Source organism: Arabidopsis lyrata, assembly GCF_000004255.2.
Source record: "Arabidopsis lyrata subsp. lyrata unplaced genomic scaffold ARALYscaffold_5, whole genome shotgun sequence".
Classification (NCBI taxonomy): Eukaryota; Viridiplantae; Streptophyta; class Magnoliopsida; order Brassicales; family Brassicaceae; genus Arabidopsis; species Arabidopsis lyrata.
In genome coordinates, this window is record NW_003302551.1 from 21,067,845 (window position 1) to 21,090,805 (window position 22,961).

The 22,961-nt window shown below is 35.8% G+C and overlaps 4 protein-coding genes across 5 annotated transcripts; 2 read left to right on the forward strand and 2 right to left on the reverse strand.

Moving 5' to 3' along the window:
• Nucleotides 1-4: 4 nt before the first annotated feature.
• On the reverse strand, nucleotides 5-4,347 carry LOC9312780 (protein TIME FOR COFFEE). Of its 2 annotated transcripts, none has more exons than XM_021025033.1 (12): nucleotides 4,129-4,347; nucleotides 3,745-4,041; nucleotides 3,489-3,643; nucleotides 3,237-3,408; nucleotides 3,018-3,159; nucleotides 2,850-2,931; nucleotides 2,692-2,760; nucleotides 2,420-2,606; nucleotides 2,233-2,302; nucleotides 2,079-2,145; nucleotides 1,653-1,964; nucleotides 5-1,537 (listed from the first exon to the last, which is right to left on the reverse strand). In XM_021025033.1, exons 1-12 carry the CDS (start codon nucleotides 4,211-4,213, stop codon nucleotides 191-193), a joined length of 2,985 nt encoding a protein of 994 aa, XP_020880692.1. In that variant the 5' UTR covers nucleotides 4,214-4,347; the 3' UTR covers nucleotides 5-190. The 2 variants fall into 2 exon arrangements, with proteins under 2 accessions (XP_020880692.1, XP_020880691.1); XM_021025032.1 differs by having other exon boundaries at nucleotides 1,653-1,988.
• A 3,588-nt stretch (nucleotides 4,348-7,935) lies between these two features.
• Nucleotides 7,936-10,139, reverse strand: LOC9314570 (ribosome-recycling factor, chloroplastic). The gene is made up of 11 exons (XM_002878456.2): nucleotides 9,897-10,139; nucleotides 9,675-9,816; nucleotides 9,522-9,588; nucleotides 9,329-9,424; nucleotides 9,158-9,255; nucleotides 8,962-9,073; nucleotides 8,830-8,871; nucleotides 8,613-8,669; nucleotides 8,489-8,539; nucleotides 8,320-8,376; nucleotides 7,936-8,219 (listed from the first exon to the last, which is right to left on the reverse strand). The coding sequence occupies exons 1-11, from the start codon at nucleotides 9,982-9,984 to the stop codon at nucleotides 8,202-8,204; spliced, it is 828 nt and encodes a 275-aa protein (XP_002878502.1). The 5' UTR covers nucleotides 9,985-10,139; the 3' UTR covers nucleotides 7,936-8,201.
• Nucleotides 10,140-10,225: 86 nt separating this feature from the next.
• Nucleotides 10,226-11,283, forward strand: LOC9314571 (mavicyanin). The gene is made up of 2 exons (XM_002876666.2): nucleotides 10,226-10,528; nucleotides 10,613-11,283. The coding sequence occupies exons 1-2, from the start codon at nucleotides 10,405-10,407 to the stop codon at nucleotides 11,011-11,013; spliced, it is 525 nt and encodes a 174-aa protein (XP_002876712.1). The 5' UTR covers nucleotides 10,226-10,404; the 3' UTR covers nucleotides 11,014-11,283.
• A 964-nt stretch (nucleotides 11,284-12,247) lies between these two features.
• LOC9312781 (probable inactive patatin-like protein 9) lies at nucleotides 12,248-13,940 on the forward strand. The gene is made up of 2 exons (XM_002876667.2): nucleotides 12,248-13,496; nucleotides 13,579-13,940. Exons 1-2 carry the CDS (start codon nucleotides 12,552-12,554, stop codon nucleotides 13,786-13,788), a joined length of 1,155 nt encoding a protein of 384 aa, XP_002876713.1. The 5' UTR covers nucleotides 12,248-12,551; the 3' UTR covers nucleotides 13,789-13,940.
• The last annotated feature ends 9,021 nt before the right edge of the window (nucleotides 13,941-22,961 follow it).

The window sequence follows — 22,961 nt, forward strand, 5'->3', positions numbered from 1 at the left end:
ATAATGATAGAACAATCGACCCCATAAAACATTAAACAATTTAGATACCGACCGAAAGCGTTTACTCCCTAGAGAAAGAGAAGAGGTGTACTTTTACTAACCACTAGGGTATTACCTCATCTAGGAATAGCCTAATTTCGAAGCAAGACACTGCAAAAATGGTGGCATCAAACGTCTGCTTCAATTGGAACTAGTACTTTAGCTCAGACAGATGACCCGGGCACAAAGTTATAATCGGTGGCACGGTCCTTCCACAAACGGGAGAGCTTTTCTGGGACGACCCGGACGCTGAATTCTCTGTCTGTTCCCGTGACAAAGGAACAGGTGATAATGGCAAGGCTTTGCTATTGCTGACCTTAGGGTTTGCTGCTTTGCCATGTGAAGCATACCCAGTGACTGAAGAAGAAGAGCCACCAGATCTCCCCTGTTTCCCCTGAGAAGGCTGCGGATTTGATGGTGCTGCAAAAGAAATCTGTGTCTGTCCGTGTGTTCTGGTCTGCTGCTGCGACTGGAACTGCTTGAGGTTCAAGGAAGTACCGGACGTGAGTGATGATGAGGTTGCAGGGTTTTTCCACTGGGATGACGGGGCAGAAACAGAATCGGCCTGCGAATGAGTCATCATTTTACTCCGACCAGATTGCTGCTGTCTCTGCGTAAGATGCTGGGTAAACACTGAAGGGTCTCCATTTATTGCTGTTGCTGCAGGAGGAGGCCAAGTACCAGAAACAAAGTTGAGGGTTCTCGATGGATTGTCAAAAACCAGCGTCTGTCCATTCATCATCCCTGGAGGCTTCCCTGGAAGATTCTTTTTCGGGTCTTCGGCATTGCTTGAACAGCTTCCACCTCCAGTCTTTGCCTCACTTGATTGATGGTTGTTCTGCTGAGTAACACCAGGAGGTGTAGAGATGATGTGATACCCATTGGAGGAGAAATTCAGAGTTGCAGGGGCAGCACTGTTGGCGAATGACGCAAACGACATGGAAAAGTTTTGTGGTTGAACAGGCGCTGTCATGATCTGGCCAAATGGGCCTCCTTTCTGAGTGTGGCTACCCCTTGAATCAGTGTTATCTCCAGCTGCTTTAGCCTCAGACTTTTGTGACATTTGACGGTGTTGTTGAACATTAGCTTGGCTTGAAAGAGTATTCACACTAACTTGCGGTTGCGGTTGCGGTTGCCTGTGGGATGATGAGGAACAGCTTGATGCCTTTGACTCCCTTTGGGCTTGACTCTGTCTCTGCAGAGGCTGAGGATGTTGTTGGAACATCTGCGGCGAGTAAAAAGACCCATTGTAGAAAGGCACGGCCTGGCTTGGAGTCCCACCTCTGATGGTTGATGACAGTTGAAAGGAATATGCATTGTTAGGAAGAACTGTAAAGTATGGAGAAGAAACTTCGCTGGCTGATGAACTTGGATGGGTGAAGTTAACAGATGCTGAACCAACAGCCACACGTGGGCACTTTGTTGGGCGAGAAGATTTAGAAGGTACCATGACTGGTTGCAAATGGTGGTTTGCGGGGAAGATGAAAGCTGGAGCTGGCTGTGTTAAGAGAGAAAGATGATTTTATTCAGGAGAGCACTTTTGCAGTTTCAATAAAAATCTAATATGATAAACACAAATTCATGACAAGATAAAAAGCCAAGGAAGTACATACCACTACACTAATTGATGCAGGGGGTGGTTGAGGTTTATTCTGTCTGGTTGAGGCAAAATGACCACTTTCAGAGGCTTTATCCTTAGGCACAGAAATATTATCTACGATTCTATCGGGTGCCTGGGAGTTTAAACTGAGAATAGGAGAGCTTCCTTGCAATGATGGGTTTCCAGCGGCTGGCCTCAAGTCACCACCTTTCAGATAAACAGAACCTTTGTTTGGTGTAGAGAGATGGTTTGTTTTGACGAAATGCTGATGTAGCTGAATGTTCCGAGCAATGAAAAAGTGTGTGGCACACCTTTTAGGCCTAGGCTGAGAGGCAGAGAATAGAGCACCCTGAATTTGTTAACAAATCATGGTCCTAACCAGTAGAAGAAACAATGATCATCATATATGAAGAACAAATGCAATTAGAACAGAATATACCTGCACCAAAGTAGAAGATCCATTGCTCCCATCCACAGGTGTACCGGTCTGGATCAGGGGTACATATCTGCCAAAAAAATTTCATTTAGGGTCTGATTATTAAGCTATAGCACAAGACAACCTAAGACAACAGATTAGTGCATTCAGAACATACCCCCGAGGAGGAACCACGCTAGGCGAGCTGCCTACAGCTACTGGCAAAGGTAAGACTGAACTATGCTGAGCTGAAAATAAGTTAGAGATAGGTCAGACAAGATAAATCTGTGTAATCCTAGAAAAATCATCAACTTTAATAACAAGAACTTGGTTTGGTATTCATAATCATATTCAAGGTTGATTACCAGATTTAGCCTGCTGAGGTTGGCTCCAATCCAAATTCTGTAAGCTTAAATTAGAGTCTCTGCCGGTCTCTTGGTTCGGACCCTCTATATCAAGATTCAGCCATTCACGTTTTTCAACCTTCTTCTGTTTGACTTCTTCTGGAGTCTTGAGAGTAACATTCTCTTTGCTCTTTAGAGAACTATCTCGCTGCATTAAGAAAGACAGAAACAGTGTTATAAATAACCAAATGGGGACATGCTTAACAAAGCAACCTATTTAAATCTACACTTGCCTTGCAATAATCAGAAACCAGTGGAAGAAGAGAAACTCTCCCTGGCGAGGAAGGCATTGTTGGAGGAACCTATTGACAGGAAAAGGATCGTTACTACATTTGGGCAGCATTCACACACACTCTTTATAGCAAAAATCTAAAAGGGCTAGATTTCTCACCATGAGATCCATATCGAGCTTACTACTAGTAGAATGACTCTCAAAAACTTTGTTGTTTTCCAATTGTGGACCATCTGATACCCTGGAGACCCAAAAATAGAAAAACAGATATCAGATTTCCAAACATGGATAAAGAAACACAGAATATCTAACTGTTGATCTATTTACCCTTTTGACACCTCCGAATCTAGCCTTGGTTCTTTCTCCTTGTGAATATGGGCGACTACTAACGATGTTTTAGTTCCGTTGGTCAATTTATCAATGTTGGCTGATTCGCCTCTCGCTTTACAAGTGATTAAACCGCAAGTCTCTACACCAGCAGAATAGGCAATGATAGGTTAGTAAAATTCTGAGATTAAATAAACACAGAGAACAGTGCAGGTATACCTTTAACCTCGGATGACTTTTGGGAATTCTCCGAATGGTCTCCTCTCTTAGAGCTATGAGGCTGCTTTTTCAATCCGGAGAGCACCTCTGCTATTTCGATCTCCAAGTCGTCCTCAGCCGTGCCGGAGGATTTCGGTGGCTTGGGCATCCGGGATTTGGATCCGTTTAAAATCTGGCCAAATCGGAAAAAAAAATGAAATTAGACCGAAATCATTTCTGTGTTGATGATGTAGTGAAGTGAATGGACCCCACCTTCTTCTGCTTGACGGAAAGAGTTGAAGAAGACGGTGAAACAACTTCGAAGCTATGGCTTCCCGGAGAAGATGGAGGTCTTCGCCGGTCTTCTCTAAATCCTCCGCCACCGCTTCCCGACGAAGTCCGGCAGTCATGCGACCTCTTTATACATGCTGCAACCGCCACAAACAGAAAAAAATCCGGAGATGAAGAGATCTCGAAAATGCGAGTTTAAAACCAAAAAAAAAAAAGAATCAACTGAGCGAGCTCAAACCTGAGCGAGCCTTTCTCGGGACAGCTACGCCGATCATTTCATCGGTGACCTTCAAAGACGCCGCATGCCTAGGGATTCGACCCGACGGGAAGCTCTTCCTCTGATAATTTTGCTGAACATCGTCGTCTCCTTGACTCTCATCCGAGCTATCTTCTTCCACATCTCTCTCGTTCCTCGGCGCGAACCTCTCGCTTCGTCTCCTCTTACTCCGATTGAACGATTCCGGATCTCGCTCTTTCTTCCCTGGTCGATCTCTCACAGTCGCCACCTCCTGATGCATCTGCTCACGACTATTTTCTGAAACCCAGGAGCAAAAAAAAAAACTCGTCAGAAAATCGAAACAAACCAAGGTAGAAAAGAAGGAGAAAAAGAACGAAGCAATACCTGAGAGTCTCTTTCTCCGTTTTGTTACTCCATTTGAGGCAGCCATGGTTGTCGTTGATCTTCGAGCTTCTCTGGTTCTATCCATTAATGCAAGCTCCCATCAACTAAGTAAAATCTTTCACTCCTTCAAAGTTTCGAAGCTTTCTTCTCTGTATATTTCAGTTTCAGAGCTCTCGTCGTCTCCTCCTCCAATGTTTTGTGCACAGAAAAAACCTACCCCTGGAAAAAGCAAGCAAGAGAGACGGTTCAAGATCTTCAAATGACTAGAATGTCTCAATCTTAGCCGTTGGATCTTACCGTGATTTGGACGGCTGCGATCTCGAGGTGCCAGCATGGCAGAAACGTCACTTTCTTATGGAATAAAGCCACTGCTCAATGTTTAGTCACACATTATTATTAATATCCTCCTCGTTCATATATTCTATGACTTTGCCTTTTATTTTGTTTTTTTTTAATACAAGTCCATCATGTATAATAATTATCGATTTCTTGTGCCCACCCAAAGACAATACTATAATTATAATATGTTCATGGCTGTATTTTAATAGTATTATTTCACTCCATGATCGTATTTTAAATTTAATATATACAAAAAGAGTGCACATTTTATAAGATCAAATTTTTTTGTAGTTTTTATATGAAAGTTTACAGCTGTACTACCAACCACGCGTGGGAACGACGCCCACGTACCATTGTAACTGAAAGTTTTTGAGATACAGTTTATTTTTATACTACTAGTATTTTTCTATTTATTTTAATTGATATGCAATTTGAAATAATTGCAATAAAATTTTAGATTAAAAAAAAGAAGTGAGTATTGTAAAAACAGATTTAGACATTGATCCATGAATGTAATTAAATAGAAAAATAATTGGAAGAGTGGTCATTTAATAAAAGTACAAAAAAGTATGTAGCATATTTGGATGCTGAATGTGAATGCTGCTGTTGCCACCACAAACCGAAAACGCTCTCTCTAAATAAATGGGTTGTTGTTCTTGCCACGGGCACACGGCGAGTATAGAGGAAACGTATCCACGCGAGGCTTACTTACTCTTTCACATTCATAGTGCCACGTGTCGAATAAGCCAAAGATTCATGGTGATTCGCTCGGCCTCCTCATCATCAGATTACCGTTGGCCACGCCACAAGCATAATATATAACGTCATCAACTAACCCACATTTTTTCTTATTTTTTGTATTTCACTTTTGTGTATCACTCGGTCCAAACGAGCTTTAACTTAAATTTAAATGTAAAAAGATTAAACAACTTAAAAAAAAATCGAATGCATTGAATAATTGACGAAGATATTGCAACTTAAACAAACGTATCAAGATTAAATAAAATATTCGTCTAGAGACTAGAGAGAGCTACATGATGGTATATGTATATCATAATATCAACTATGAATTGTTGACTGACGAACGGTGTCTTATGCAGTTAAATGAAGGGAGAATCAAAGTAAATACTACTCCTGTAATCATCTTACTAAACTATTTGTAAAGTGCTTTTATAATGTTTTGACCCTACCCTGTATATTATATAAACACAAATATTAAAAGAAGAAACTTATATTGAAACTTTGAAAGCACAAATTGACGAAAGTTTCGTTGGAGTTCCGATGTAAGGAATCCAACATCTCAGCCACTTGTCATATACTATAATAGTCGATGCTTTTGTATAAAGATTAGTAGTATAATAATTAGTGACATAAAATGATTTCTAATTGTGCCAACAGACAAATTTAAATATACTCTCCCATGAAGCCTACTAATAAAAATATTCATCATGGGTTTAATCCTCGGTTTATGGGATCACTTGTTAATAATAATAACAACTCTTTAGAATATTAGTATTCTTAAGAAATCTATACGGAGTATTAAATAACACACCACTATTATTGATGCATGCATGTCTTACAAGTAACAACCACGAATAAACTAATTGTCATAATTGGGACTTTTCAGTTTTAAAATCATGATCCGATCCGTTTGCTATAACAGGTGAGTGTATAAAACGTGAAATTGTCACATTGTTCTCAATTTGAAAGATTTGAAAATTGAAAGGATAAGTTGAATGATAAATAATTAAATATAGCGATCTATTTTTAAGAAATTAAAGAATTAAACAGTTGGAGTAGCATTTTTTAGTGCGAAAAAAAAAAAAAAAAGAATTTTATCATTTTAAAAATTTAGTAGGGTTCAGGTTCAGAGAAGTCAAATTCGCCAGCTACGAAGGGAAAAACGTGAACTTTTTTTTTTTTTTTTTGTCATCTGAATTTTATTGATAAACCAAGGAAGGATACAAGATGAAATACATATGCCGGCGGACTATACGAATGTCCCCAGAAACATTAGCCCAAACAAGGGAAACAAAGCCCTAAAGTACAGGGAAACTGATTCAAGCCAAAAGTAAAGGCAAAATTCTAAAGAATAAAACTACGACAAAGAGAGAAAGCAATCTAAGCACTATAATTGAACAAAGGCACGAGAGACTCTCACAATGCTTCCCTAAAGAACCTGTAAACGCCGGTAGCACCAATAAGACCGGATTGACCTCACACCGAAGACAAACCAGTAGCATACCGACAGGGAGGAAAGCAAGAACCCAACGCGACCAAAGACACAAATACAACTACCAACACTCCTCACCAGCCAATCGGAGAAAGCAAGAAACCCTAGGTTCAAGGCAAAAACCTTGAAATCGACCGGAGACAAACCACGAGAGATCAACAATTCTTACATGCGGACACTCGTCGAACCAAATTCAGCCACCTACAGACTTAAAAATGACGACGTCCTCGCAAGAGAAGAACTAGAGAACGATTCCACTGCTTCGACTAGAACCTAACTCCAAAACTTCCAAAAGAAACTCAAAGATAGGCTAGTAGGTGACTCAGCAACAAAATCCCATCAAGATGGCTCACACCGAGAACGAACCAAGAGAAAACCGCAACCACTAACCAGCAAGAGGACTCGAAGGAGAGGTAGAACAAAGATCCAATTTCAAACCCACGAACATAGCCATCACCATCGAAAAGAGCCTCACAAACCATAACGAACCTAAAAGTAGCAACCTAAATTGATTCCATCTAACCCATAGAAACAGAAGGCAAGCTTACCCGACGAGAGAACTGACAAGACCACGGCCATTGATTCGTGAACCACCAAAACTCAAGATCCACCAGGATCCCAAAATTTCGCCCATTCTTCTATGAACAGAGCACCCGCCAGATCCACAGATCTCGGACACCCAACAACAACTCTCAGAGGAGAAGCTGGCCACCGACAAAGCCAAACAGCCTCGCCGAGAAGATCCACAGTTTTCGTCAAGTGAAGCCCTTCTCCATAGATAACCATGAGCTAAACGAATTGCAGAAACAACTAACAACATCGAAAGCAAACTAAAGGCCCCTCTCACAGCAGCGGCGAAGAGCGCCGGCCACCGGAGAGGGCGAGCGAAGAACTGGTTTTGTTGGGCGGCGGCTGTTTGAGAGCGTTTGTGTCCGGGAAAAACGTGAACTATAGTACAATTTAATCGACAATTAAATAATTCGATGATTTATATTTTTAATTAATTTTTAACCCACTGATCCCAACTTTCGATACTTTGCAAGCATAGAATAATGGTAGAAAAACATATTTTGGGTTTGACGGACTTCTCAATGCGGCGAGGTGTGACTGACTATAATAAGAAAATGCATTTGAAGTGGCCGTCTCCAATAACCTATTTTATCAGATTATAATACAAGGAACATCTTACTTTAATATTGTAATACCTACTTTTTAATTTTCAGTTCCAAACCCAATAAGCCAAAAATAAAGATTTGATAATTGCGTGCTGAACCAAATTAACAAAGAGTTTTGCTGTACAAAGAGGGATCCCTTAATAAAGAAACAAAATATCTGAGGCTTCTTCTAAAAATTTTGCAACCGAAAATAGTGACTTAAACAAAGTTGCTCTCAATTCCCAAAAGACATTCTTGTACCCCAAGAAACACAGAGAAAATAGTAAATGATAGGCGGGATTTTACCAGATTGTAGAATTACGTCTCTCCCCTAACAACCATTATGGTCACACCTTCATCAATTCCTGTGGATTCATATACGTGTGTAGTAATTAGTGGCTACTCAATCTACAAGATGGATCAAATATCAAAAGTAGACCAGAGCCATTGACATAAAACTGATACCTTCTCTTTCTGTTTGTAGAGCTCCTCTATCTTCTTCATGTATACATCAATTAGTTTCTGCCATTACCAATCACATTAAAGTTTAGTCAGCCACACATACCCATCAAATAATCAAGCTCTCTCGCTTTTTGTTTTATCAACAACACAAACTCTTGTGTGGTTGGTTTACCTGCAAATCACTTGACAAATCCTTCACGTTGTCTTCTGAGAGCTTCTTCTCCTGCAAAAATGAAGCTTCACTTTTAACGAATAAGATCACAAGGAACAGCCAAAAAGAAAAAAAGCCTCGGCACCTTTTCGAGTTTATCATAAGATTTCAAGGCATCTCTCCTAATGTTCCGCAGTGCAACCTATAAGAATCCAAATACGAAAGAAAAGAAGGGCTGAGATAAAGGAACATGAAGTTTTTTTAGCACACCCTTATGCACCCTAAAAGTAACTAACTTTTGTTTGACAATCCCAAATACATTTTAGTCACACTATAAAGAGAAGGCAAACATTACTACTGACCTTCCCTTCTTCAGACTGTTTTGCAACAACCTTTGATAGTTCCTGCAGTGGTACAATTAAAAAAAGGTAAGGCAGCATATTGAAAATCCAAATCTGATGAGAATAATGAATAGGCTTGCCAGGAAGAGATACCTTTCTTCTCTCAGATGTGAGGGGAGGCAAGGACAGTCGAATGACATCTCCATCGTTATTAGGGGTCACTCCAAGATCAGAATTCACAATAGCCTTCTCTATAGCCTTCAAGCTGAAAGTATTGGGATGTATCATGAACCGACCAAGAGAAAGCAGACGTGAAAAGTCTTGTACAGAAAACTCATCGGTCATGTACCTGGATTTGTCATATGGTTGCAGCAAAAGAGAACTCCCATCGGGGGTACTGATTTGGGCAATGCTTTTCAAACTTACTGGACTTCCATAGTATTCCACCTGAGGAAGCAAAGATAAAAACTTATCTATGGAACCAGATTTTGGTGAAATATGCAGCTGTAAATCTTAATACCTCAATCTTGTCAAGCATTGCTGCATTGGATCTCCCTGTCCTTATGGAGTTGAAACTCGTCCGAAGCGTTTCAATGGTCTTCTCCATCTTTGATTTCTGGATTGCACAAAACAAAAACCAGAATCACATCCAAAGTAGTAGTGATTCCTCGTTTTCCACTAAACAGTAACCAAAAGCTTTTAAAATAACGTACAACATCAGTCTCAATGGCAGACTTCTCTGCTTCTATTTCTTCAATAGTAGCAGACCTTATCACCAATCTGGAATTTCCAAACAAGAACATCCGGATTAGAGAAATCAGCAAACCCTAAAACCTCACATTAGTTTCCTAATGAGTGGAACCTGCCTCTTCTGTAGAGAGCGCTTGACGACGGGGCCACCGGAGAGATTGACGCCGGCACCGAGCGGAAGCTTTTCGGTCTTTAACGAACACGCAATTAAGCGTGCAGAGGGACATCTCGCCGAAGAGATTATCCTCAAACACGAATCTATCCAAGGTATAGAGAACATCAACCAACAACGATTAGATAAGCCAGGACAGTGAAGAAACAAAAATCGAAGGCCGAACCTGGGAGAGAGAGGATGGACTTGGAGTAGTTCGCTCTGAATTGAAGAACCGGTGTCGTGGGAGCAATGGAAGAGAATGAAGCCGCCATGGCAGTAGCCGTAGAGGTGAAGTGACTAAACTAGAAAAGACCTTTCGTTGGTTCGTCAATGAAATTGAAAGGGAGGGAGACGAAGAAGAATGACCGAATTGTTTTGGGATAAGGAACACTAGCTCTGTTTGGATGGACGGCTAACTATAATCCCTTCAGAGGTTTCTTTCAATTGGGCCTAAATGGGCTCAACGATCGACCCAATATTCAGCGTCAATGACACGTGGACGGCTCGATCCCGGCATGCAACTCTATTCTAGTAGACTAAATACCAATCAGCTCCATGCAAATTTCCTCCCAAGTCTACCTATAGTGTCTTCTGTTTTCTATTTCATCGTTATCGGAAAAGAATGGAATTGGGTCTTTCTTGGGAAAAGTACTTGTGTTCAATTATTATGGTGGTGTTGATAATAATGGGTAATGTTAGGACAATCAGTAGCGTCGGTCCACAAGGTGGGTGGATCTGCCGGATGGACCATTCTCGGCAAAGTCGACTACAATAAATGGACTTCCTCCGATACTTTCACCACCGGCGATTCTCTATGTAACAAACATATAACGTACGTTTTCTTTTTTTTCTGTTTAGAGTTTATTCTAATAACTTTGCATGGTTTATTACATTTTACAGTATTTTTGTACAACCGCCAGTTTCACAACGTGAAGCAAGTGAGCCGCCGTGATTTCCTCTCGTGTAACGCCACGTCAGCAATGGCCACCTACACTTCTGGCTCCGACACGGTGGCTCTTACAAAACCCGGCCACTTGTACTTTCTCTGTGGCTTCCCTGGCCATTGCCAAGCCGAGCAGAAGCTCCATGTCCTCGTTGCTGCCGCCATAGTCAGTCCCACCCTCAGCCCAGCTTTTGCCCCTGTTCCGTCACCTTCCACCGGGTCGTCTTCGTCTCCCTCTCCAGCCACGGCTTCCAAAGATACCGCTCAAAATGATGCCGTTTTGTTGTCAATGTCAGCGGTTTTGACTTCAACATTGAGTAGTGTTGTCGTGTTTTTGGTAGCATTGGTCTATTGTTGATTGAGAGATTTTTCACGTTTTGTTTTTGTTATGTTTCCCTAATTTTCAGCTTTGTGTGTGGTTTACTTTTACTTTTCTACCTAGCCACTTCCTATTGTTATTTCTTTTTGAAAATTTTATAATGATTAAAGTATTCGGTATGATTATGGTCTTATGTTGTCGGTAGATATGCAACGGTCGCGTGGTTTCTTCATATAAGAAAATATTATCCAGTGTTGTTTTTACTATTTGTGTCATTATTGTTTGTAGGTGGAGAGAATAGTGATGTACATAAAGCATAAACTGATTTTTTAGTCAAAGTCAATGAACTATACATGGTAGGACATATTGAATTGGGTTTGAGCCTAAAATATTTGGGCCTGAGCCCATAATACTTATATTTGGGTCGAAGGTACGATGATTAATAATAGTATGATTTGTACAATGGTCGAAGAAATGTAAAACTAAAAGGTTTTAAATTCTAACATATTTATGTCATGGTCCAAATCAAAGCGTAAATTGTCATAGGGTATTAAATGAAATGGTGCATTGATATCATCATAAACTATTTATAATACTTTTGCCGGTTCGACGTCGATTCCACGTCCTTCATTTATTATGGATAGATATAAAGACGAGTTAATTGGCATTTAATTCAAAAGAGATTACCAGAGATTAGTAAGAAAGAAGAGGCAACAATGTGATTAGCGGGAGCCGAGCCGATAATGCAGCCGAGGTTCGCGCTTACTCCTTGACCTTCGTACTGACATGCCTACTCACACGTGCGACAACAGTCCTACCACACCCCCTTCCATTTTATTTTTAATTCTGAATGTACTTTGATTTATGTTCTTTTAAATCGTGAATTAACTCTTACCTTTTTATGTATCTAGTAGTAGTAAGTTATTAAGTTCTTAAAAATAGATTAATAGTATAATTTATTTCGCAAAAATAAGAAAACTAGAAAAATGTCTCAAATACATGTCGCATTCTTTGTTTAGTATAACATATTATATTTTGTTATCAACAAGCAAAAAAATATAAGCTGCCCCAAAAAAAAAGATATGTCAAAATAAGATTCATTCACTACGGCTAATAAAAAAAGAAAAATTGAGTTGACAAAATTTAGTTATTTGAAAGATAATAATAGGTCATGGGATGTTACCAAAATAATTATATGCCCAAGGAAGAAAATAACTAGAGAAAAGACGAGATTTATAACGAGAGAAAAAAGAAACAAAATAAATCCTTGTAAACGATGGAAAAAAGGGGAAAACAAACTGTGCATGGTCAGTGGGAGTATATAACTACCACCACCCACTCACCATTCCGGAATTATCTCTGAATCACTCATAAACCCTTTCTTCTTCAAAGCCACTCACTCTAGGAGAGAGACGACTAAAACGCACAGTCTCTCCTGATCTGTATTGTATTTACTCCTATTATATCACTGTGAGAAAGAGAGAGCGCGCGCATTCCCACCAATTAATGCCTCTCTGCTCCAAACCGTGATACTCTTTACCTTTATCCTCTGCTTTGCGTAATTTTGTTATTTTCTTATGGAGATGGATCTCAGCAAGGTTACTCTTGACATTTTCACTAAGCTTGAACAGAAATGGCTCTCTCACTGCGACACCTCCAGGAAGACTCGTATCCTTAGCATCGACGGTGGCGGTACCACTGCCATTGTCGCCGCTGCTTCTATTCTCCACCTCGAGCACCAGATCCGCCTTCTAACCGGTGACCCTCACGCTCACATCTCTGATTTCTTCGACATTGTCGCCGGAACTGGCATCGGAGGCATTCTCGCCGCCCTCCTTGTTGCCGAAGACGGCTCCGGCAGGCCGATGTTCACTGCCAGAGACGCGGTTCAGTTTGTCACGGAGAAGAACTCGGAGCTCTTCGAGATCAGGTACACCGGCGTTTTCAGGAGGAACAAGAGGTACTCGGGGAAGAGCATGGAGAGGGTGTTGGAGGCTGCGTTTCGGAGGGAAGACGGTAAGGTGTTGACGATGAAGGACACGTGTAAGCCTCTCCTTGTTCCTTGCTACGACCTCAAAACCTCTGCTCCTTTCGTTTTCTCACGCGCCGGAGCGTCTGAGTCTCCGAGCTTCGACTTCGAGCTGTGGAAAGTCTGCCGTGCCACGTCGGCAAGACCTAGCCTCTTCAAGCCGTTCAATGTAGTGTCGGTGGACGGGAAAACCTCATGCTCAGCCGTAGACGGCGGTTTGGTGATGAACAATCCAACAGCAGCTGCCGTGACGCACGTGCTACACAACAAACGAGATTTCCCGTCAGTTAACGGCGTGGATGACTTGCTTGTACTGTCGTTAGGAAACGGTTCATCGACCATGTCATCTTCACCAGGGAGGAAACTCCGTCGTAACGGAGACTGTTCAACGTCATGTGTGGTGGATATAGTGCTTGACGGCGTTTCCGATACCGTCGACCAGATGCTGGGGAACGCTTTCTGCTGGAACCGTACCGATTACGTTAGAATCCAGGTATGTGATTGATTTCAACTTTTCTTGTCACTAAACCATCGATCAAAATGTCGAATATATTAAAATGTGGTGATGCATGCAGGCGAACGGTTTGACGAGCGGCGGAGCGGAGGAGTTGCTGAAAGAGAGAGGTGTGGAAACGGCGCCGTTTGGGGTAAAACGGTTACTAACGGAGAGTAACGGAGCAAGAATCGAGGGTTTCGTGCAACGTCTCGTTGCTTCAGGAAAGTCAAGTCTACCTCCAAGTCCTTGCAAGGAATCTGCCGTTAACCCTCTCGCTGACGGCCGTTAAGTTCCCTTTCTTATTTTTATTATTATATTATAATCCTCCGACCGTGATGTAAGTTTTTGTAACCAAACCCCAGCATCTTCGAATTAATTAATTAGCCTTTTCCTAATGACTTTAGTTAATTAATAATGAATGATAGACATATTTACTACTGACTTGCTAGCTTCTCTAACCATACTATCTATTTGCTATTCCCTTGGATCAAGGCCCGATGATTCTGTCAAAACTGTTTTCCCCAAATGACCTTTATTATATGTACCACTCCATACTCTTCCAACCAAAACAAAACAATAACTCAATGTAGAGCAATGATATGCCATTATGAATAATGCAATTACAAAATCTCAAATTAAAAGATATACACTCACTCTACGTATTGTAATATCGAAGGAATCATTGATGTGAAGGAAGTAAAGCATTAAAATAAACAGATATTCTTTCCTTAGATAGCCAGCACAGAGTGTTCCAAATCTAGAACTTGTCATTTTCAAGCAATAACATTTACACTAAAATATATTTTCTTTTATTTTAAAAAAAAAAAAAATACAGCTCGAAAATGTGAGGACACAAGTCTAATAAACACGTTCATCGCCTCTTCTATTCATTTTCTAACCTAATTGGACTATCGTTGTAACTAACTTTTACTGTTTACCCTTCTTTCTTATCCTTTCTAGCCCATCAAAATTAAAGTCAAAACATCCATTATTCATTCCTTCCCTACTCTAAATCGACTCCAACAAGGCAACCAAAAAATTGCTCCATTTTTATACGTTAAGTAAACCATTGCCAGAACCAATCTTACAATTCATTAACTTTAATTCAAAACTAATTGACAAGAATATCGTTCAAACAAAGTAAAAAGACAAAAAGACGACGTGTAGCTTCTATCATCTCTTTTTTTAATATCTTGCAACTCATGTTACCGTTTTATAACAAATGATACGTTAATATCGTCTTTGTCTACTTATTTACATGCATTTCTCGTTTTTTCTCGGTTTACATTATTTAGATAATTGTTTTTCCAGACATCCATTTATAACTTTTCTGGAGGCTTTTGTAAATCTCTCCACTACTTAACTAATTTTCATTTTTTATGTTTCTTTTTCTAGCATCATCATTCTGTTATTATAGATTGTTGACTTTTTCTAACGTTGATTCAACTGATCATTAATGTTATACCAAAAATTACTCTACTTTCTAAAATTATCTTGCATCTATAGTTTTACTAATTAACTACTATATGACCTGCGGTACACTGCGGGATAAATAAATTTTTGCTTGCGTTTTCTTATAACTTTATTATTTGTGTTATATATATTTGACTAAGAAACCTTTTGTTTATAATCGTATGATTGTTTGTGTCAATATTTTTGTAACTAAAAGTTTTCAATTTTAAGTGGTAGTTGTTTGGTTAATATTATTTGTTTTGTCTAGTGTTTAAGATTGTATAATTGTATTTTGATTGTTAATTCTAGGATTTTACCCGTAGTATAACATCCCATATTAATATCGACCCAAACTTGTACCACCATATAACCCCGTCCCGTGAAATTAAACATCATTTTGTTATTTTTTTCAATAATACTTTATTTAAAAGACGTATAATTCGAGTGAATTTAAAAGTTTGCTTTTAAATAGTTGCCATAATATTTATATTTTTAATTTTTATATAATCCAAATATTATTACTATTAAAATTTTTTTAGAGAATTTAAATATTATAAATACTTTAAAAGTTTTATAAAGTTATAATATTTATGATGGTTAAGATTCTTATAAATTTTAAAATATTTAAAATTTTAAAATATTTAAAATTCTTATAAATTTAAAATATTTATAGTATTTAAAACTTCATAAAAGTTTTAAGATTTTAAGTATTTCAAACATTTTATAAAGTTTCACTTTTTAAGAAGTTTAAATAATTAAAATATTTAAATTTTAATAAAGTCTATAAAGTTTATTGAAATATTTATAATATTTAAACTTCATATAAAGTAAAATATTAATTCATACAACCAAAAAGATATAAGTCAAAATTTGATCAAACAACCCAAATATTACATTTATTTAATTCATGTAGTTTCATGTTTACATAAAAGCCCCAAAACTTAAAATGGGATATGAGCAACAAATAGTAATTATGTAACTTACATCAAAAAAAAAAAAAAAATAGAAGAGAAGAAGCATGTGATGTGTTCGTTATGAAAACTTATCAAGTTTAATACCAAAAAATACAGCTTTTTGAGAAGAAGAAACATATAACACCTCGAGATATTTTTGGATTGAAAAATATCAGGGTTTTATTTTTGCAATTTGTGATGATCCTTCTCGGCTTTGGTGTTAGACTGAATCAAGACCGACACATCATATCCCTATATAACAAACAAACAAATATAAAAAATCATCATAAGCTTGAACATTACATTGACAAAATCATTTTTATTTTGCTCTGGAATGAAAAAATTAAAACGTTTGTTTATGGGAATGAATGAGAAACTTAATCAGTTTATATAGGGGAGAAATTTAGAGTATTGTAATTAGGTTTAGATTAAAATCTAATATTTAATATTTTCTAAAATTTTGGGGAAATATATTTGCAAAGATTTTATGGAATTATTTGGTAAATATAAAATATTTTATAGAATATCCTATATCCTATATATATGTCAGTTTTCTGTATCTTCACAAGAATTAATTAGTTACCATATATATATGACTTTTAAGGAATATGCTTTTAAATTTGTTTCTATAATTGATGATTTGGTATTGATTTTCTCATTAATTTATTTTCATTAATGCTTTAAATCGTTTGTGATGCAATATTTGTAGAAAAATAACCAATATCCGATTGAAATTTTCAGGTCAAAATCAGAAAAATAATCCGATCCGATTAAATGAACAAATATTAACAATATATTAAATGTGTTATGATCTTAACGAATTTGGTATTCATCATTAAAAACTATAATTATGTATGGTCATAATAATTATTGTTTGCTTCGAATAAATGTTTATTTCTTAAAACAGAAAACCTTTGAATTAAAAAATATATATCTATAGGATATTCGAATTATATATTTTGGTGTTGAAAATTCGGATAGCATTTAATCTTTAATGTTATTTCCTTTTTTGTAGAGAAATCATACCAAAAATATTGAGAAAACAAATTTTTTAATATATTGAATCATTTAATATTGTTATTTGTTTTTACGAAAATTAAGGCAAGATCCGAATCAAATATTTCCGGGTCAAAACTAAAAAAAATCCGACCCGATTGGAAAGAGCAAATTTGTACTTCAAAAATGTTAAGTAGATAATCTCGGTGAGTTTTAAGAACCCCGAGATGCCTAAATAACAACAAAGTATCGGAAATTGTTTGATAGACATTTCTGATGGCATAAATACTTGATGTCGTATACGCTGCCAAACTTAAATAATTGCTTTCAATTAATATGGCAAATTAAAAGACAATTTTCAGCATAAAACAACAAGAAAGCTTTCCTTTGTCCAACGGAATTATTGATGTTCAATGCATTCCCCACTTTTCTTTTCTTTTTGTTTTTTCGTCAACAAAACTTGAAATTAATGAACTGAGTTTTTTTTTTCTTTTAAATTGAACTGAGTTATTGATGTATAAATATTGGGTTTGATTGGTGAACAAAAAAAAAAGTATTACAAGTTGTACATTTTTTATTTTTATCAATCACAAAAATTTTATAAAAAGCGTTACAAAAAAGTTTTACTCTCAGTTTTTTTTGTACAGTTTTCTCGTACAACTCTTTGATACAGTTTTGCACTATTCTGGTAAAGGTTACAGCTTTGTCCTATTCTGGTAAAAGTTACAGCTCCAGCTAACAGATAAAAAACTTGTACAACTTTGATTACCAATCAGATCCATTGACGATGTCGTATCTAAATCCAAACCACAATCTTAAGAATGTTTTGTTTTCCAAAGCCGTAGTATATAATTTTGTCGGTCGTTTGATTTAAGAAGAATTTTCTTACATTTCTTTATTGGTTATGGCATTTAAGAAACAAGTCAAGTACTTATTTGATATTTTGATTACAGAATCTGAACACATAATTGACAAAAAAAAAAAAATGTACGTATTAATTAAACACTAAATTTTTGTAAGCCAGATGCAATGAATTAACAAGGATGCGACAAATAATTTTATTTTAAAAAGTTGCAACAAACAACACAATATTTATTTGACAATGTTAATATCAATTATATATGAAGATAATAGATTACGATAATTATAGGAATGATATCTTTTAAATTCTTTTGTTCCATTCCTTCTATGCAATCTTTTGTCATTGGTAGCTTTATCCCTTCGATTCTATATTTGCCAAAGCATATATATGCTTCTTTATTATATTAAGATTTATGAAGCATGTCTCTTCTTCCGTAAAGCACTCGATGAATACATACATGCCTTTGTGTGGATTTTTTTGTTTCTTAGAGAAAATATTTGTATCCTAAAAATTTTATTTGACTAATTTATATATAAATTCTTATGATGTTAAATTTTCATTGTTGTTTTTTTATCATTTGTAAATCTTACAAGTATGTCTAAATTTGTTTGATTATTCTTACTTGTGTTCAGATATAATAGTATTGTTTTTTTTAAGCTCTAATAGTATTGTTGGTTTAATTATGTCATCTTATTTGCTTAAGAGACTTTTTTAAGAGATCTAGAGTCACAACTAAAATTTAAGATTTGAATTGTAGTATGTAGGTGATAAATTTTCCAGATGAAAATTTATAACTATTAAAGGATTCTACAAACTGATGATGAATTATCTTTTAAATTGTTGTAAAAACATGTTTATATGTTAAGTTACAATGTGCTTAGGTGTCACCAAAGGACAACAATCATTCATCTTTAATACAGTATATATATAGGATTATAACTAAACAGCTTATCTCTTGCCCATCCCCTGTAATTTAAAATTAATATTGGTACAAATCAAGATTATCCTTACCTACCTAATTTGATTATTTAAGTGTCCGATCAAATTTATTAGTTTTTTGAAAAAGAGAATGGCTAATTAGCCGGCAGTCAAAAGGTTTCAGTGGGGTGGTAGAGCCACCATGACCTTAATAGATTGAAGGTACAGAAACATCACTAAGCACATAACCATAATTTGTACATTAATTAACACTTTAGCTATAGTGCTTACTAATCTTTAATTTGTAATATTAACTTTGTCGGTTTGGCCATGCAAAATGCATCCCACAAGAAGCACAAATAAGTAAATATATAACAAAACTTAAAAAGAAAGAAAAGATTAATTATGCAGATAAGAAGTTGGTGGGAGACACTGTTCATTCTCTGATGATGACCACGTAATTATTCAACTTTTCTTAGTTAATTAATTAATATCAATGTCACCTCATGGACCGTTCATTGTTGTTTTTTTATTTACTCTTCCATTACCGACAACTCTTTTAAGAAATATTTAAGCAATCTATAAAGTCTTCTAAATTAATTGGGGTGATTTAATTCCACATACAGGGGAATATATAAGACATTATCAATTTTATTGTCCTTCAAAAAAAAAAGTTAAAATAAAAATAGAAGTGGCGGTAATCAAGTCTCGAGAATTTCCTTGGAGTTCTATGGTACGGCTAAAGTCATTGAATATGATAGGTTGGATAATTGAATATTTCGTCTTATTTTTTATTTGACAAAGTAAATAATAAAATAAATTGAAAGGGAGTGCAAAAAATGTAGAAATAGAAATACGAACAAAACACGAAATTATTTGGGACCATGTTCGCCCACCAATACCACGCTTTAGTCAATATTATATTCATAACAATTAAGCTCGACCACTATTTTTTTTTTAAATCGTATTTTTTGTAAAGCCATGTACGGTCTTAGGCGGGATGATATTTGAAGATAACATATAACAATCTATATATACATTTTTGGATCACAATTAGTAAATAAATCATGAAGTTGAGAAGTATTTACAATGGCATGCCATTAGCATTAATTATTTAGATTTGTTTTATTTAAGTAAAGATTTTTAAATGAAATTCATTTCTCATATATTTAGCAAAAGTCTCTACAAAATCTTTCTTTATTTATCTATATATATATTTTTGGATCACAATTAGCAAATAAATCCTGAAGTTGATAAGTATTTACAATGGCATGCCATTAGCATTAATTATTTAGATTTGTTTTATTTAAGTAAAGATTTTTAAATGAAATTCATTTCTCATATATTTAGCAAAAGTCTCTACAAAATCTTTCTTTATCTATTTAAGTAAAGATTTTGAAATCAAATATGTTCTCAACAATTTACCAAAAATCTCTACACAATCTTTTTAAAAATCTCGACTTAGTTAACTTCTGATTTTTATCTGCAAAAAAAAAAATTAATAGTAACGAGTGATGTAAAAATCGGGAATGTTGATATTATAATTTCTTCTACTTCTTTTTTTTTTCATATAATGAAAATTATTTTTTAGGGATACTTTCTCAAAACCTCTAAATAAAACAAAATGTTTCAAAAGATAGCTTCTCTTTTGGCGGGTCGACACGCAAACCCGCAACTCTCTACGGGCTTATCCGCATGAACCTGCGACCCGTAGTGGATAAAAATATTATTCCAAAAAAATAACAAATGATGTTTAATTTTACGGAACGGGGTTATATGGTGCAACGGGTTTAGATCGATATTAATATTAAACAATATACTATGGATGAAATCTTAGAATTAAAAATCAAAATTTAATTATAAAATCAGAAACACTAAACAAAATAAACAATATTAACAAAACAAATACAACTTAAAATTTTGCTAAATAATTTTTTAGTTATAAAAAAATCGACCCGCGGTGTACCGCGGGGTAAAATCTAGTCGTTATTAAAATTGAAAATAATTTTGGATGGAAATCACTCATGATATCATAAGTGATTCGGTTCCTAAAGGCATTTCCATTGGGTTTGTCATCTGGAAATTCTCTATTAAAATATAAAAAAAATAGAAAAATGATTAAAAAAATAGAAAAATAATTTCAATAGAAAAATATTATAAAACGATAAAATAGAAAGCATTAAAAACTGATAATAAATTGATAAGCTTAAAGTTGTGTTTCTGTTGAAATTACTCATCAATGCATAGAAGCACGAAGCTCGTTAAATGGAAAAAGTCAATTAGCTGTATGCTAATTATTTCTCAAATAATTTTTATTCTTATACATACATAACTTTTATTCTTTGCAAAACAATTGAGAAAAATTTTGGTTTCGAAAAAATCAGACAAATTTATCCTTAGAATAAATAGCGGAATTTTACCTCCGAAAATGTCTTACCATGTGTTTCCTGGTAAAACACATGTGTTTTTCGATATATCACTATATATCATGATATAAAATAAAAAAGATAATGGTTAGAAAAACCAGAAACTAATGTTGGATCATAAAAAACCAATCAATCTCTATGACGACTCGGCAAAGAATCCTCCAAATCAAGATCAACACCAACACGATTCCGAATCGATGCATTTGCGTGACACGAAGAAGAAGAGCAAGATTAGCCTATTTCCCAAGCCAATTTAGCACTTTGACTCCATCCTCAACGCCATTGATTAGCCGCCGAATCAGAAGTTCCACTAACCCAACCTCCACCGTGAAACTGCAACATCACTGGTAGGGCCATAACTATGTCTCCGATAAGATCTGGGTTGGTGGTGGTGATAATTATCCTTGTGGCGTAACAAATCGAGTTCAGGTGGAACTGCTTGAAAGCCTCCGCCCTCCAGCTCCGCCTTTGAACAGAGAAGAGAGTTTTATCTTCTTCGTATCGGCGTGGACAGTGGATAATGTGGTGGTGAAGCTAGAGGAGATCGTGGCAATGGCAAAGATGGATGTGTGGGAAGGTGAAGATTGAAGGGGTAATTATGTCATTTTGTCACCAAACCCAAACACCAGTTATTTACGTAATCGCCCCTTCTCTTTTGACTTAATTATTTCTCAGTCTTAGGGTATGCAGTGTAATTACTCAAATGGAAATATGACATCTTTGTGTAATTAATATCCCAAACTATATCATGCGACTAAATAAAAAATAAAATCAAATACTCTCTCCGTTTTTCATAGATTGATGTTTTAATTTACTTTTTTTTTTTTTAATAGATTGATTTTGTATTTAATTAAAGTGGTAGTTAGTAGTAATAATTAATGGTCAACAATAAAAAAAGATTTAGTAGATATGTGCGGAAATAATATTTCTGTCAAAATTGATGTTATTAAATTATTTTTATTTCATAAAATGATTAAAAAGGTAAATATCAAATGTGTTTTTAATGTGTGAAATGGTTAAAAATCAATCTATGAAAAACAGAGGGAGTATCAAATAAATAGATTATAACATGTATTGAAGATTGATAATAGTGTTCAATCTAAATTTTGATATTAAGCATATACGATTCTAAGACGAATCAGTAATCTCTTCAAAAAAAGAAGCTCTTGTACTATTTTGTAAGGAAAAAAATAGTAAAAATAAAATGTTGTTAGCTTGTGATGTCTAAGATATCAACCACAGAACACACCAAAGCCGGCTATGAGATTTAGAAGCCCCAAATAAGAAAGTAAAATGTATGTGGCCCTTCTCAATTAGGATACAGAAAACAATTGTGAAAAAAATGAAGCACAAGTATTCAAATCCGGCTGATGAAAATTAAAAGTAAACAAAGTAATTGGTTTAAGATAAAGTTATTTGATATTTGAATTATCTGCTACAGTTACGAGTATGGCGGATTGACTTATTCATACAAGTTATCCAAGCATTTGATGCATGTATTGGGGCTACGACATATTTAGATCGAGTGGCTTGTATATGGTGTATAAGTAATAAATCAACAAACAACAAATACGGTAGAGAGAAAAAAGAAACAAGAAATATACGAATCAACTAGCCAACAACTATTTCCAAATATAAAGTCGAATGTTTGATGGATCCAATAATGCGAGTTATAGAGCATATAATAATGAAAGAACGTCCATATAATATTAATAACCGAACCACTTTTTTTGTTGAATGTGAACGTACAATAATTGATTTCTACTATATATATATATATATATATGCAGCAAAATAATCATGCTGCTTTAAAAAAGAATGCATCATCAGTCTCATACAAATTAAAATAGATGTA

Coding starts and splice junctions, on each gene's coding strand:
- LOC9312781 (XM_002876667.2), top strand. CDS start 12,552: ATGGAGATGGATCTCAGCAAGGTTACTCTTGACATTTTCACTAAGCTT. Junction 13,497..13,578: donor CCGATTACGTTAGAATCCAG/GTATGTGATTGA, acceptor TGATGCATGCAG/GCGAACGGTTTGACGAGCGG.
- LOC9314570 (XM_002878456.2), bottom strand. CDS start 9,984: ATGGCGGCTTCATTCTCTTCCATTGCTCCCACGACACCGGTTCTTCAA. Junction 9,256..9,328: donor CAATGCTTGACAAGATTGAG/GTATTAAGATTT, acceptor TTGCTTCCTCAG/GTGGAATACTATGGAAGTCC. Junction 9,074..9,157: donor CAACCATATGACAAATCCAG/GTACATGACCGA, acceptor CAATACTTTCAG/CTTGAAGGCTATAGAGAAGG.
- LOC9312780 (XM_021025032.1), bottom strand. CDS start 4,213: ATGGATAGAACCAGAGAAGCTCGAAGATCAACGACAACCATGGCTGCC. Junction 3,160..3,236: donor AAAGTCATCCGAGGTTAAAG/GTATACCTGCAC, acceptor CTGCTGGTGTAG/AGACTTGCGGTTTAATCACT. Junction 2,932..3,017: donor GATTCGGAGGTGTCAAAAGG/GTAAATAGATCA, acceptor TTGGGTCTCCAG/GGTATCAGATGGTCCACAAT.
- LOC9314571 (XM_002876666.2), top strand. CDS start 10,405: ATGTTAGGACAATCAGTAGCGTCGGTCCACAAGGTGGGTGGATCTGCC. Junction 10,529..10,612: donor CACCACCGGCGATTCTCTAT/GTAACAAACATA, acceptor TACATTTTACAG/TATTTTTGTACAACCGCCAG.